The sequence below is a fragment of the Bombina bombina genome, chromosome 6 (assembly GCF_027579735.1).
Source record: "Bombina bombina isolate aBomBom1 chromosome 6, aBomBom1.pri, whole genome shotgun sequence".
NCBI classification, from domain to species: domain Eukaryota; kingdom Metazoa; phylum Chordata; class Amphibia; order Anura; family Bombinatoridae; genus Bombina; species Bombina bombina.
The window spans coordinates 345,372,610-345,385,950 of NC_069504.1; the positions used below are offsets into that span (position 1 = coordinate 345,372,610).

At 40.6% G+C, this 13,341-nt stretch overlaps 1 protein-coding gene across 1 annotated transcript in view; it reads right to left on the reverse strand.

Annotated features, from left to right (window-relative positions):
• Nucleotides 1-3,919: 3,919 nt before the first annotated feature.
• Nucleotides 3,920-13,341, reverse strand: part of UTP20 (UTP20 small subunit processome component) — a 350,150-nt gene continuing 340,728 nt past the window's right edge. The window contains exon 62 of the mRNA XM_053716993.1: nucleotides 3,920-4,204. Within this exon, the coding sequence (XP_053572968.1) occupies nucleotides 4,049-4,204 (156 nt within the window). The 3' untranslated portion in view covers nucleotides 3,920-4,048. The remainder of the gene's footprint in view (nucleotides 4,205-13,341) is intronic.

The following is a 13,341-nucleotide window of genomic DNA, read 5'->3' on the forward strand; positions in this document are numbered from 1 at the left end:
TCCGGTCCCGGATCAGGGGCCAACCCTTCATGCTGATTTGGGAGCAGCAGCAGGCTTCTTGGATTGTTTACTCTTATTCCAAGACGGGTTTGGTCTCCAGGTGGGCTTGGTTTGCGAATAGTTCCCTTCCTGTTTAGAGGAAGGGGGGAATTCCCTTGAAATTTCAAAACGAGTGAAAATGACTGTCAACCTCTCTGTTAGGACTTCTTATCCTGAGGGAGGAGATGACCCTTACCTCCCGTGATGTCAGAAATAATTTCCTTCAAGTCAGGCCGGAACAGGTTCTTCCCCTTGTAGGGAATAGCCAAAAGCTTAGACTTGGATGACACATCCGCAGACCAGGATTTCAACCATAAGGCTCTGCGTGCTAAGATGGAGAACCCCACACTCTTAGCCGCCAATTTGGTAATCTGCAAAGAAGCATCTGTAAGAAATGAATTAGCTAATTTTAGAGCTTTAATTCTGTCCTGTATCTCTTTTAATCTTAAAGACAACTCTATTGTGTGCTTTTGTTCCATCCTAAGTCACAAAGGATGAATTCACACAAATAAACAGAAGTAATGTCTTAATATAAATGAACCCACACTGTCTCTTTAACTGTTAAACTGAGACTATTTACTTTTCTGTGCAAAGGTAAATTATATTCGCGTGCAAATATTGCATAACGTAGTCACCCTTCAGAAAATGAACATGCAAATTTGTAACCCATCAGTGAAAGGGCACCCATCGCGGGACATTGAATAAAAAGTGTTACTGTCTCCATAATCTTAAACAGTAACTAGTTATTTCTCTGAGCAGAAAAAAAACCTAGATTAACAAAAAGTTTATTTCAAGAACAGATATTATTTACAGAGACTGAAAGCCCCCTTTTGTGCCGTTTTTTTATTTAAATAAACTTCTCAACAGCATGTCTAATTTATTTAAAGATACTAGCGGCAAGAATTGCATAAAATATTGCAAAGTGTCAAAATGCTGCTTTTAGCATCCATTTCTGAAAGGGATTTCTCTTAAAACATGGGGAACAGAACAATCTGAGAACGTTCCACATTAGAATCAAGACATAACATAAGTAACAAAATGTATGGGACAGTTGCCAATGACAAATGCACTGCTCTATGCGATTGATAATACAGAAACCCAGAAAATTAGTTAAACCTTTCACGGTTTCATTCTTAAATCTCCAATTATCTCACTCAGGAAAGACCAGTTTATTGTTTCCTCCATTCAGAGCACAATCCGTCCGTCCCTGAATGGGACACCGATAATAGGCATAAGGATAATTGGAAATTGTTTTAAACACTACGTGCTTGCGACGCCTCTCTGTCTAACATGACAGAGAAAGTGTCCCATTCTCTCAAAAGACTCTCCAGACGGCGCGAAAAACCTCTATGCTGTATTGCAGTAAAACACAGCCGAGGAGGCATCTGGCGTTCCGTTGGAGAAATTTAGCCAAATGGCACACACACAATGGCGCGTAACGAAGCTCCGCCCATCGTGGGCGTAGACAAAAAGGAGCCGCCGGGAGATCAATAATTAGCCAAATGGCGCGTAATGGAGCTCCGCCCATCACGGGCATATCGAGCTCAATCTCCTGTGCGGACAAACATTGTGAAAACAAAATGCAGCCGCTGGGAAAGCCCCCCAGTCAGCTCTCAAAGTAATACAAGCTGATAGGTACAAATCTCCCTGCCGGCCGCCATCTCAATAAACTCACCCAACATGTGAAACACATTCATGAACAACAAGGCAACATAAATCTCCGTCGGCTGAGAATTTTAAACATAAGCCGTAGTGAGCAGGGGCACCGGTATGAAAAGGAACATGTAACAACCCTGTATATCTGTGCTAAAACAGGATAACTCTTCCTGTCAGTTCCCAAATTTATATTACAATATAAACCATTGGAAACATGAACAAACAACATTATGTGACAACACATTATACCTAAATAGGATCACCCTGCCTGTCAGCTTCCAATTTCAGCAATAGAAACCGTAAGACGCAGGGATATGCAACATATCATGTATAAAACCCTCACAAGAATCCTATATAACACCTAAATAGTGAAATAGGATAACCCTCCCTGTCGGCTGTTAACCTAGTTATAAGCAGCAAGGGTTCATACAGAAGGAAGAGATGACATGTTGCTTCTGAATTACAGAACTGCCTTTCGAAAAACGTATCCCCATTCCAGGGATATATCCATATATAGAGTGCCAAATATTTTCTTTGTACATACCAAACCTGTATAACTCTAGAAAATGAAGCTTAGCACCTACCTTAGAAGTCTGCCCGGCAGTAAGGCATCTCACCCGGCTTGTGAAGTTCTCTCCCTCACATTGGCCTGTGGAAACAAAGTACTGAGCATTTTCTCCCTCAGACTTTTACAAACAGGGCAGCATAACATCTATGGGAGGCGCAGTGAGAATGTCCCACAAGTTCCCATTGCTTTAAAGCCACCAAATGCTCTACTGTAGAGACTGATCTGGTCTAGGCTACACCCCAGAACAAAGTAGCACACTGTGGCACTACTTTAAAAATAATAAAATCTTGATTGAAGAATCTATAACTAACACCTCACTTTGCCTCTTCCTGTAGGAGATTCTCACTTTGCCTCTTCCTATCACTAACACAGGCAAAGAGAATGACTGGAGTGGGAGGGAAGGGAGGAGCTATATATATATATATATATATATATATATATATATATATATATATATACACACATATATAGCCCTCCTGTGGTGCTCTTTGCCTCCTCCTGCTGACCAGGAGGCGATATCCCACAAGTAAGGATGAAATCCGTGGACTCATCGTATCTTTAAAAAGAAATTTAATTTTACATTTATGAAAAATTTTAAACTGTATCAACTATAGGATTATTGAACATCAACAATCTGTGAATTTGGTTTCATTATAAGTTTGAGCTTTTAATAATATATTAAATTGATGGTAAATTGTCATCTCCAAAGTGGTGATCTAAATCCATGTTAGCCAAGTACTTTTGCCTTCTTTATAATCATATTTGAAACAAACAATCAGTTTAATCTGCACCGTAACAGCGTGCCTCCTCCGCCCCCACACTTCCCCCTCCCATGTTTAGTGATGCGATTGCATGAGCTGCTCTGCTACCGGCCATTTCTTTCCTTTAAGTGCCGCTCGGCCCATCACGTGATTGGACGCAGCAGGGAGGTGGGGGGCACTTGTTGGGGTGGATGGAGGAACATCAATCAAAGTATATCCCTTGTATAGAGCACAAAAAGTAAGAAGTGATTAATGAGAACCTAGCACCAAAATAAAACGTTCTTTAAGACTATTAGTTGTCTCTCATCATGCAAGCTCAATTTTTACTTTAATTTCCCTTTAAGTTATAATTGTCTTCCAAGGTAAATCTGTGCAAAAATTCTCCTTGATTTAAGAGAGGGCCAATCAGACAGACCATTAGTTTGTCTGTGGGGTGGCCGGATCAGATAACTGTTTTCCCAAAATCAGTGATCAAAAGGAAGTGATGCAATTTAAAAAATACATTTTTACACCAATTTTCATATAACTGCATGTAATAGACACAACTATAAAGAAGAACATGCACAGCTACTGATCTAATAATCCAGTATTAAACCTTTTAAAAATGTACTAAGAAGCTCCGAGTTTTGCACTGTTGATGAGAATATTCTGGGACACCCAGTAAAATGGGCTGGGAAAACAAGAAGTGCAGATCCCCCCCCCATGCATATGAAAAGACAGATAACTAGAACAATGTCCCTCTACATTTATATGCCCCAGAAAAAAACATGATCCCCACTGTATGGTTTATCTTGCTACCATTACATCTCTAGAAACATCTGCTTCAAGATCAACATCATAATATATATTCTTGAAATATGTATATTTCCTTTTACATAAATAATAACAAACCTAATATGCATATTTTACTCTTTAATTAGAAAACATGTCAGTGACTGTACATAGTATCATATTCAGACAAAAATAACAGCATTTTATTTAAACCTATTATATACAAAGTAATAGATGCTTTCTTAAAATCATTTTATTCCACCATTGCTAAATCTTTAAGCACATTGCTTCTTGCTTTTTTTGCTTTGTATCCTGGCCGTAAGAATTCAATTTTCCTTTTTTTAGCCTCCTTTTTGTTTTTGTGTTTCTTCAGCTTCTTCTTAGCAGCCATTTCAGGGTTTGCCACTGCCTAAAATACATAATTGTGATAATATTCATATTTTTGACATAATTTATTTTATTAAAAACTTGCAATTTCAATGAATGGTTTTGGGCACCATAGTAGTCTTTTTTAAACCTCATTTTTATAGTTCAAGAGAGTAATCATTTTTGTATAGCGATAAATGAAAATAATACAAGCTGTAACTCTGTAAATATTTCCAAAACAAAAATAAAAGGGGGGAGAAATCGGATTTGTATGTTTTTGTATATAATCGAACTTTCAATACAGTTTATATATTAACTACTAAAAACATAATTTATGTTTACCTGATAAATTAATTTCTTTCATGGTGGTGGGAGACCACGATCCATTACTCTTAGGAATGATCTTTTCCTTACCACTAGGAGAAGGCGAAGATTCCTTAACCCCAAGAGCTCTATAAAACTCCTCCCACCTCATATGTGTCTCAGTCTAACGTATAGACAAGCAAAAGGAGGTAAGAAAAAGGAATAGCAGCCATAAAAGGAGCATGGAGAAAAATATGGATAAAAAAAAACAAAGGGTAGGGTCACGTGGACTCCCACCACCATGAAAGAAATGAATCCGGTAAGCATAAATTGTTTTCTTTCATACAGGTGGTGAGAGTCTCCACAATCTATTACTCCTGTAAACTAATACTCAAGCTGTTGAGACAACGAGTAATGAGACATAAAGGGAGGGATTTAAAAACTATTTTTTTCACTGAAAAAATAAATCCACAACCCCACAAAAACCCAACAAGGACAATATTTTTTTGTAAATGCACTTAAAAATAAATCAGGCAAGAGAAAATAAAGCTGAGACAGCTACCTGAAGGACGTTACTACCAATGGTTGCCTCAGAAGAAGCAAAAGCATCAAAAATGGGAGAATTTATTAAACGTATGCAAAGAAGACCAAGTAGCTGCTTTGCAAATTTGGTCAACTGAAGCCTTATTCTTGAAAGCCCAAGAAGTGACAACTTATCTTGTAGAATGAGCAGTAATATGTTGGTGTGGAGGCTGACCTACTTCCAATTAAGCCTTGTTTCAACCAAGAGGCCAAAAATACAGCAGAAACTTTGTCCTTTTGTAACACCAGAAAAGTGAATGAACAAACTTGAAGTCTTTCTAAAGTCCTTAGCAGCATCAATATAATATTTCAATGCTCTAACAACATCCAAATTATACAAAGATCTTTCTGAAGCATTCTTAGGATCAGAACACAAAGAAGCGACAACAATTTATCAGTTAGTTTTCTGAAGAAACAACTTCAGGGAAAAAAAATCAAAAGAAAGAGCAGATAACTTTGAAACTCTTGTAAAAGAAAAGATAGCCAAAAGGAATAAAACCTTCCAAAAGAGCAGTTTAATATCCACCTTATGCATAGGTTCAAAAGGCTGAGCCTGCAAAACCCTTAACACCATGATTCAGATAAAGAGCACGCAATTTTACACAACTTTGCAATTTTCTTCAGTCGTTTTATATATACACTTTTTCAGATACCAGCTCCTACTGAGCATGTGCAATAATTCACAGGATATACATTTGTGATTGGCTGATGGCTGTCACATGAAACAGGAGGAGTGGAAACAGACATAACTTTGAAATTTGTCAGAAAAAAAATCTACTACTCATTTGAACTTCAGACTAAGTGCCATTGCATTGTCTTTTTATCATACATTTGTTGATTATGCAGATATACTGTATTTACTGGTCCTTTAATACGGGCCAAAGCCAGAAAAAAACCATGAATATCAGGAAGATAAGCAATTTTCCGATGAAATAAAACAGAGAGTAGAAATCTTCCCCTTCAGAGAACTGACACGTAGGCCCTTACAGTTCACCAACCTGTAAGACTTGCATCTGTAGTGATCACCAAAAGAATCTGATGATCCAGCCACCAAGTCAGAGGGCTAACTTGTACTGAGATACTGGGGTATAATTTACACCAATGACAAAGCTGAAGAGGTCTCTTGTGAAACTGAGATGGAATTGCATCTGAAGCTGCAATCATGAGACCCAGAACTTCCATACAAAGAGCAACTGAGGGAAAATAGATAGACTGCAGGTAGGGAAACTGCAATACCATGAGATCTGATCAAAGACAATAGGGCATCCAGAACTTTTGTGAATATTCTTGGAGCAATACTCAGACCAAAATGGTAGAGCAACCAACTGAAAAATGTCTAGAAAGGCAAACCTCAGATAATGTTCCCTGAGTATTGGAACATGAAGATAAGCATCCTTTAAATCTATTGTGGGCATAAACTCACCTTGCTGAACAAAAGTCCAAATAGTCTGAATAGTTCCCATTTGAAAGAAGGAACCAGAGCTTTCAGATGCAGGACTGGTCTGCAAGTACCGTTCGTTTTTTTTTTTTTTGAACAGTGAAGAGATATGAATGAAATCCCATTCCCTGTTTCTGCAAAGGAACTGGTACAATCACTCAGACTGGAAAAAAGCTTGAGCCTTTGGAACATTGCACAGAAAAACCTTCCTTTGTGGTGCCTTGTTCTGAAGCCTAGTCGATAACCCTGGTAAACTATATTTAGAACCCAGGGATCTGGAACAGACTGAAACCAAGCATCCTGAAAAAGGCATAACCTGCCCACAACCAGAAACTCTAGATTGGGGGCCACGCCTTCATGCAGATTTGGTAGTAGGAATAGATTTATTAGCCTGCTTTGACTTGTTCCAGCTAGCACTAGGCCTCAAGACTGGGCCAGAGGTGTCTTGCATCTGAGCAGAGAAGTCAAGCTTTTGTTCATTATTCTGACAAAAGGAACAAAAATGATTAGAAGCTTTAGATTTTTGTCTTGAGTTATAAAAGCCCCTTTACCTCTAGTAACAGATATTATAGAATCTAAATCAGAACCAAACTGTTTCTTTCCCTGAAATGAAAGAGATAATAGTCTGGATTTTGACACCATGTCAGCAGACCATGGACTTTAGCCATAATGCTCTTCTAGGACTGTCAAAGACATGCTTTTGATATATATAATAGCAAACACATTATCACAAATAAAAGAATTGGCACTTTTGAGTAAACCCAAAAGATCTTCACTAGCAGAGTCACCAGAAAACTGTTCTGCCCCAAGGCAGAACACTGTGCGATCTCATCGCAGAATCTGTAGTGTGTCTGCAGAAAGACCGGACGTGACAGTAAAAAAAATTAAAAATTGCCTGCACTTTTAATTTTTACCTGCAGGTGTCACTGTTCCGTTCTATCTCGGTGTAAATATTTACTAAGTTCCTCTGTTTTCAATTTCTTCTCTCTTCCTGAACTCAAGTGCGGTACAGGGTAACAGATTGCAGAAAAGGTAAGTCAGGGCTTAAAGGGACATTATACACCCAAGTTTTCTGTGTGCTAAAGTTTTTAATATATCATGTTATACATGTAAGTTAATTGGTAAACTTATTGGAAGTGTGTGTATATATTTTTTTTAATAATAAATATGCCGTTTTTCTAGCTGCTTGCTTAGAGACGATCCTCAACCCTGACTTCCAACTCCCTTCTCTGTCTGCGCACCTTCATGCCTGTCATTGACATTCATTGCTATATTATCTAAAGCACTGAATAATAATATGAAAGCAGTCCAGTCTGTCCAGAGTTGTAAAATCTCGGTACCGGCCGGTGTATGCAGGGAGTTGGCACTACATTTCCTGTCTGAGCACAGCCTTGGCACCACGCTACAGTGTAGTAGCATTCAGCTGCAGTGTTTTGCCTCAATTTGGATTATTTGCCTGCCACAAGTTTACTGTGGATTGCTAGCTGGACCTGAAGAAACTAGATGAAGACTGCATTAGTATGTAACCCCAGTCCATCTGCCATTCCATTTAAATGGCAGTCTCTCGGTGCCAGACAGAACACTGTCTGTGGAGCAGCTGCCTATGTCATAAACTCAGATTAGATGAAGACTATATTGTGAGCTCCATGACACGCTACAGTGTAGCAGCGTTCAGTTGCGATGTTTCTCCTCAATTTGAATTATTTGCCTGCCCACACAAGTTTACTGTGGATCGCTAGCCGGACCTGAAGCAACTCTACTTGTTTCACTAGATGAAGACTATACTTCACATTCTGGGGCTCCTAGCACAGACCTGCCCCTGCATCAGTGCACAACATGGTGACTCGCAAGATATTATATACCAGAGACCAGGTAATGTACAGCATAACAATTTCTGAACTGGTATCCCATTGCTGTGATGAGCGTAAAACTAACGTGCCCTATACCGATGCACATAGACCAGAAGGCAGATGCACAAAATTAAAACTAAGCATGCCCAAAAACCTGACGCGTGCAAAACAGCAAGGGGAATAATATATAGATTCTGTCCCAGGGCCATATATTTTAATAAAAATATATAAACAATAAATGTTCATAACAAGGCTAGAGAGTGTCTAAATGTTAAAAGTAATATACTAACTAATACACTTGTCCACTAGCAAACAACCAGTAGATAGCCAAACCAGTACTGAAACAGATCAGCAGATGTTATGGAATAGGAGTATATTGTAGATCCATAGGAGAAGGCAAAAGACAAGTCCCTGCAACCAATTATGGAGGATTTGTGAGGAATTTTCTATGAGGCGAAAAAGGAGCCACAAACCATACCCCATATACGTCCCTCTGACCAACACTGTACACTAAAGGGAGACCGGGCCTCAATATAGACTGAGAACCCCTCTCTGAAGAATCAAATGCACATCTTCAGTCTTCCACCACCTCCAGCAGAAGAAAAACATAATTTATGCTTACCTGATAAATTTATTTCTCTTGTAGTGTATCCAGTCCACGGATCATCCATTACTTATGGGATATTAACTCCTCCCCAACAGGAAGTGCAAGAGGATTCACCCAGCAGAGCTGCTATATAGCTCCTCCCCTAACTGCCATTACCAGTCATTCGACCGAAAACATGCAGAGAAAGGAAAACCATAGGGTGCAGTGGTGACTGTAGTTTAATGGAAAAATTACCTGCCTTAAAGTGACAGGGCGGGCCGTGGACTGGATACACTACAAGAGAAATAAATTTATCAGGTAAGCATAAATTATGTTTTCTCTTGTTAAGTGTATCCAGTCCACGGATCATCCATTACTTATGGGATACCAATACCAAAGCTAAAGTACACGGATGACGGGAGGGACAGGCAGGCTCTTTATACGGAAGGAACCACTGCCTGAAGAGCCTTTCTCCCAAAAACAGCCTCCGAAGAAGCAAAAGTGTCAAATTTGGAAAATTTGGAAAAAGTATGAAGAGAAGACCAAGTTGCAGCCTTGCAAATCTGTTCAACAGAAGCCTCATTCTTAAAGGCCCAAGTGGAAGCCACAGCTCTAGTAGAATGTGCTGTAATTCTTTCAGGAGGCTGCTGTCCAGCAGTCTCATAGGCTAACCGTATTATGCTACGAAGCCAAAAGGAGAGAGAGGTAGCCGAAGCTTTTTGACCTCTCCTCTGACCAGAATAAACGACAAACAGGGAAGACGTTTGTCGAAAATCCTTAGTTGCCTGTAGATAAAATTTCAGGGCACGGACTACATCTAGATTGTGTAGCAGACGTTCCTTTTTCGAAGAAGGATTAGGACACAAAGATGGAACCACAATCTCTTGATTGATATTCCTGTTAGTGACCACCTTAGGTAGGAACCCAGGTTTAGTACGCAGAACTACCTTGTCTGAATGAAAAATCAGATAAGGAGAATCACAATGTAAGGCAGATAACTCAGAGACTCTTCGAGCCGAGGAAATCGCCATTAAAAACAGAACTTTCCAAGATAACAACTTGATATCAATGGAATGAAGGGGTTCAAACGGAACCCCCTGTAAAACATTAAGAACTAAGTTCAAACTCCATGGTGGAGCAACAGTTTTAAACACAGGCTTGATCCTAGCTAAAGCCTGACAAAAAGCTTGAACGTCCGGAACTTCTGACAGACGTTTGTGTAAAAGAATGGACAGAGCTGAAATCTGTCCCTTTAAGGAACTAGCGGATAAACCCTTTTCTAAACCTTCTTGTAGAAAAGACAATATCCTCGGAATCCTAACCTTACTCCATGAGTAACTCTTGGATTCGCACCAATATAAGTATTTGCGCCATATCTTATGGTAAATCTTTCTGGTAACAGGCTTCCTAGCCTGTATTAAGGTATCAATAACTGACTCAGAAAAACCACGTTTTGATAAAATCAAGCGTTCAATTTCCAAGCAGTCAGCTTCAGAGAAATTAGATTTTGATGTTTGAAGGGACCCTGGATCAGAAGGTCCTGTTTCAGAGGTAGCGACCAAGGTGGACAGGATGACATGTCCACTAGATCTGCATACCAAGTCCTGCGTGGCCATGCAGGCGCTATTAGAATCACTGATGCTCTCTCCTGTTTGATTCTGGCAATCAATCGAGGAAGCATCGGGAAGGGTGGAAACACATAAGCCATCCCGAAGGTCCAAGGTGCTGTCAAATTCCAGAATGTTTATTGGTAGGAGACTCTCCTCCTGATTCCATTGTCCCTGAGCCTTCAGAGAATTCCAGACAGCGCCCCAACCTAGTAGGCTGGCGTCTGTTGTTACAATTGTCCAGTCCGGCCTGCTGAATGGCATCCCCCTGGACAGATGTGGCCGAGAAAGCCACCATAGAAGAGAATTTCTGGTCTCTTGATCCAGATTCAGAGTAGGGGACAAGTCTGAGTAATCCCCATTCCACTGACTTAGCATGCACAATTGCAGCGGTCTGAGATGTAGGCATGCAAAGGGTACTATGTCCATTGCTGCTACCATTAAGCCGATCACCTCCATGCATTGAGCTACTGACGGGTGTTGAATGGAATGAAGGACACGGCATGCATTTTGAAGCTTTGTTAACCTGTCTTCTGTCAGGTAAATCTTCATTTCTACAGAATCTATAAGAGTCCCCAAGAAGGGAACTCTTGTGAGTGGAAAGAGAGAACTCTTCTTTTCGTTCACCTTCCATCCATGCGACCTTAGAAATGCCAGTACTAACTCTGTATGAGACTTGGTAGTTTGAAAGCTTGAAGCTTGTATCAGAATGTCGTCTAGGTACGGAGCTACCGCAATTCCTCGCGGTCTTAGTACCGCCAGAAGAGCACCCAGAACCTTTGTGAAGATTCTCGGAGCCGTAGCCAATCCGAATGGAAGAGCTACAAACTGGTAATGCCTGTCTAGAAAGGCAAACCTTAGATACCGGTAAAGATCTTTGTGAATCGGTATGTGAAGGTAAGCATCCTTTAAATCCACTGTGGTCATGTACTGACCCTTTTGGATCATGGGTAAAATTGTCCGAATAGTTTCCATTTTGAACGATGGAACTCTTAGGAATTTGTTTAGGATCTTTAAATCCAAGATTGGCCTGAAAGTTCCCTCTTTTTTGGGAACCACAAACAGATTTGAGTAAAACCCTTGTCCTTGTTCCGACTGCGGAACCGGATGGATCACTCCCATTAATAAAAGATCTTGTACGCAGCGTAGAAACGCCTCTTTCTTTATTTGGTTTGTTGACAACCTTGACAGATGAAATCTCCCTCTTGGGGGAGAGAATTTGAAGTCTAGAAGGTATCCCTGAGATATGATCTCTAACGCCCAGGGATCCTGGACATCTCTTGCCCAAGCCTGGGCGAAGAGAGAAAGTCTGCCCCCCACTAGATCCGTTCCCGGATCGGGGGCCCTCGATTCATGCTGTCTTAGGGGCAGCAGCAGGTTTCCTGGCCTGCTTGCCCTTGTTCCAGGACTGGTTAGGTCTCCAGCCTTGTCTGTAGCGAGCAACAGCTCCTTCCTGTTTTGGTGCAGAGGAAGTTGATGCTGCTCCTGCTTTGAAATTACGAAAGGAACGAAAATTAGACTGTCTAGCCTTAGGTTTGGCTCTGTCTTGAGGCAGGGCATGGCCTTTACCTCCTGTAATGTCAGCGATAATTTCTTTCAACCCGGGCCCGAATAAGGTCTGCCCTTTGAAAGGTATATTAAGCAATTTAGATTTAGAAGTAACGTCAGCTGACCAGGATTTTAGCCACAGTGCTCTGCGTGCCTGAATGGCGAATCCGGAATTCTTAGCCGTAAGTTTAGTTAAATGTACTACGGCATCTGAAATAAATGAGTTAGCTAACTTAAGGGCTTTAAGCTTGTGTGTAATCTCATCTAATGGAGCTGATTCAAGTGTCTCTTCCAGAGACTCAAACCAAAATGCTGCTGCAGCCGTGACAGGCGCAATGCATGCAAGAGGTTGCAATATAAAACCTTGTTGAACAAACATTTTCTTAAGGTAACCCTCTAACTTTTTATCCATTGGATCTGAAAAGGCACAGCTATCCTCCACCGGGATAGTGGTACGCTTAGCTAAAGTAGAAACTGCTCCCTCCACCTTAGGGACCGTTTGCCATAAGTCCCGTGTGGTGGCGTCTATTGGAAACATCTTTCTAAATATCGGAGGGGGTGAGAACGGCACACCGGGTCTATCCCACTCCTTAGTAACAATTTCAGTAAGTCTCTTAGGTATAGGAAAAACGTCAGTACTCGCCAGTACCGCAAAATATTTATCCAACCTACACATTTTCTCTGGTATTGCAACTGTGTTACAATCATTCAGAGCCGCTAACACCTCCCCTAGTAATACACGGAGGTTTTCCAGCTTAAATTTAAAATTTGAAATATCTGAATCCAGTTTGTTTGGATCAGAACCGTCACCCGCAGAATGAAGCTCTCCGTCCTCATGTTCTGCAAATTGTGACGCAGTGTCTGACATGGCCCTAATATTATCAGCGCACTCTGTTCTCACCCCAGAGTGATCACGCTTACCTCTTAGTTCTGGTAATTTAGCCAAAACTTCAGTCATAACAGTAGCCATATCCTGTAATGTGATTTGTAATGGCCGCCCAGATGTACTCGGCGCTACAATATCACGCACCTCCCGAGCGGGAGATGCAGGTACTGACACGTGAGGCGAGTTAGTCGGCATAACTCTCCCCTCGTTGTTTGGTGAAATATGTTCAATTTGTACAGATTGACTTTTATTTAAAGTAGCATCAATACAGTTAGTACATAAATTTCTATTGGGCTCCACTTTGGCTTTAGCACATATAGCACAGATATCTTCCTCTGAATCAGACATGTTTAACACACTAGCAAATAAACTAGCAACTT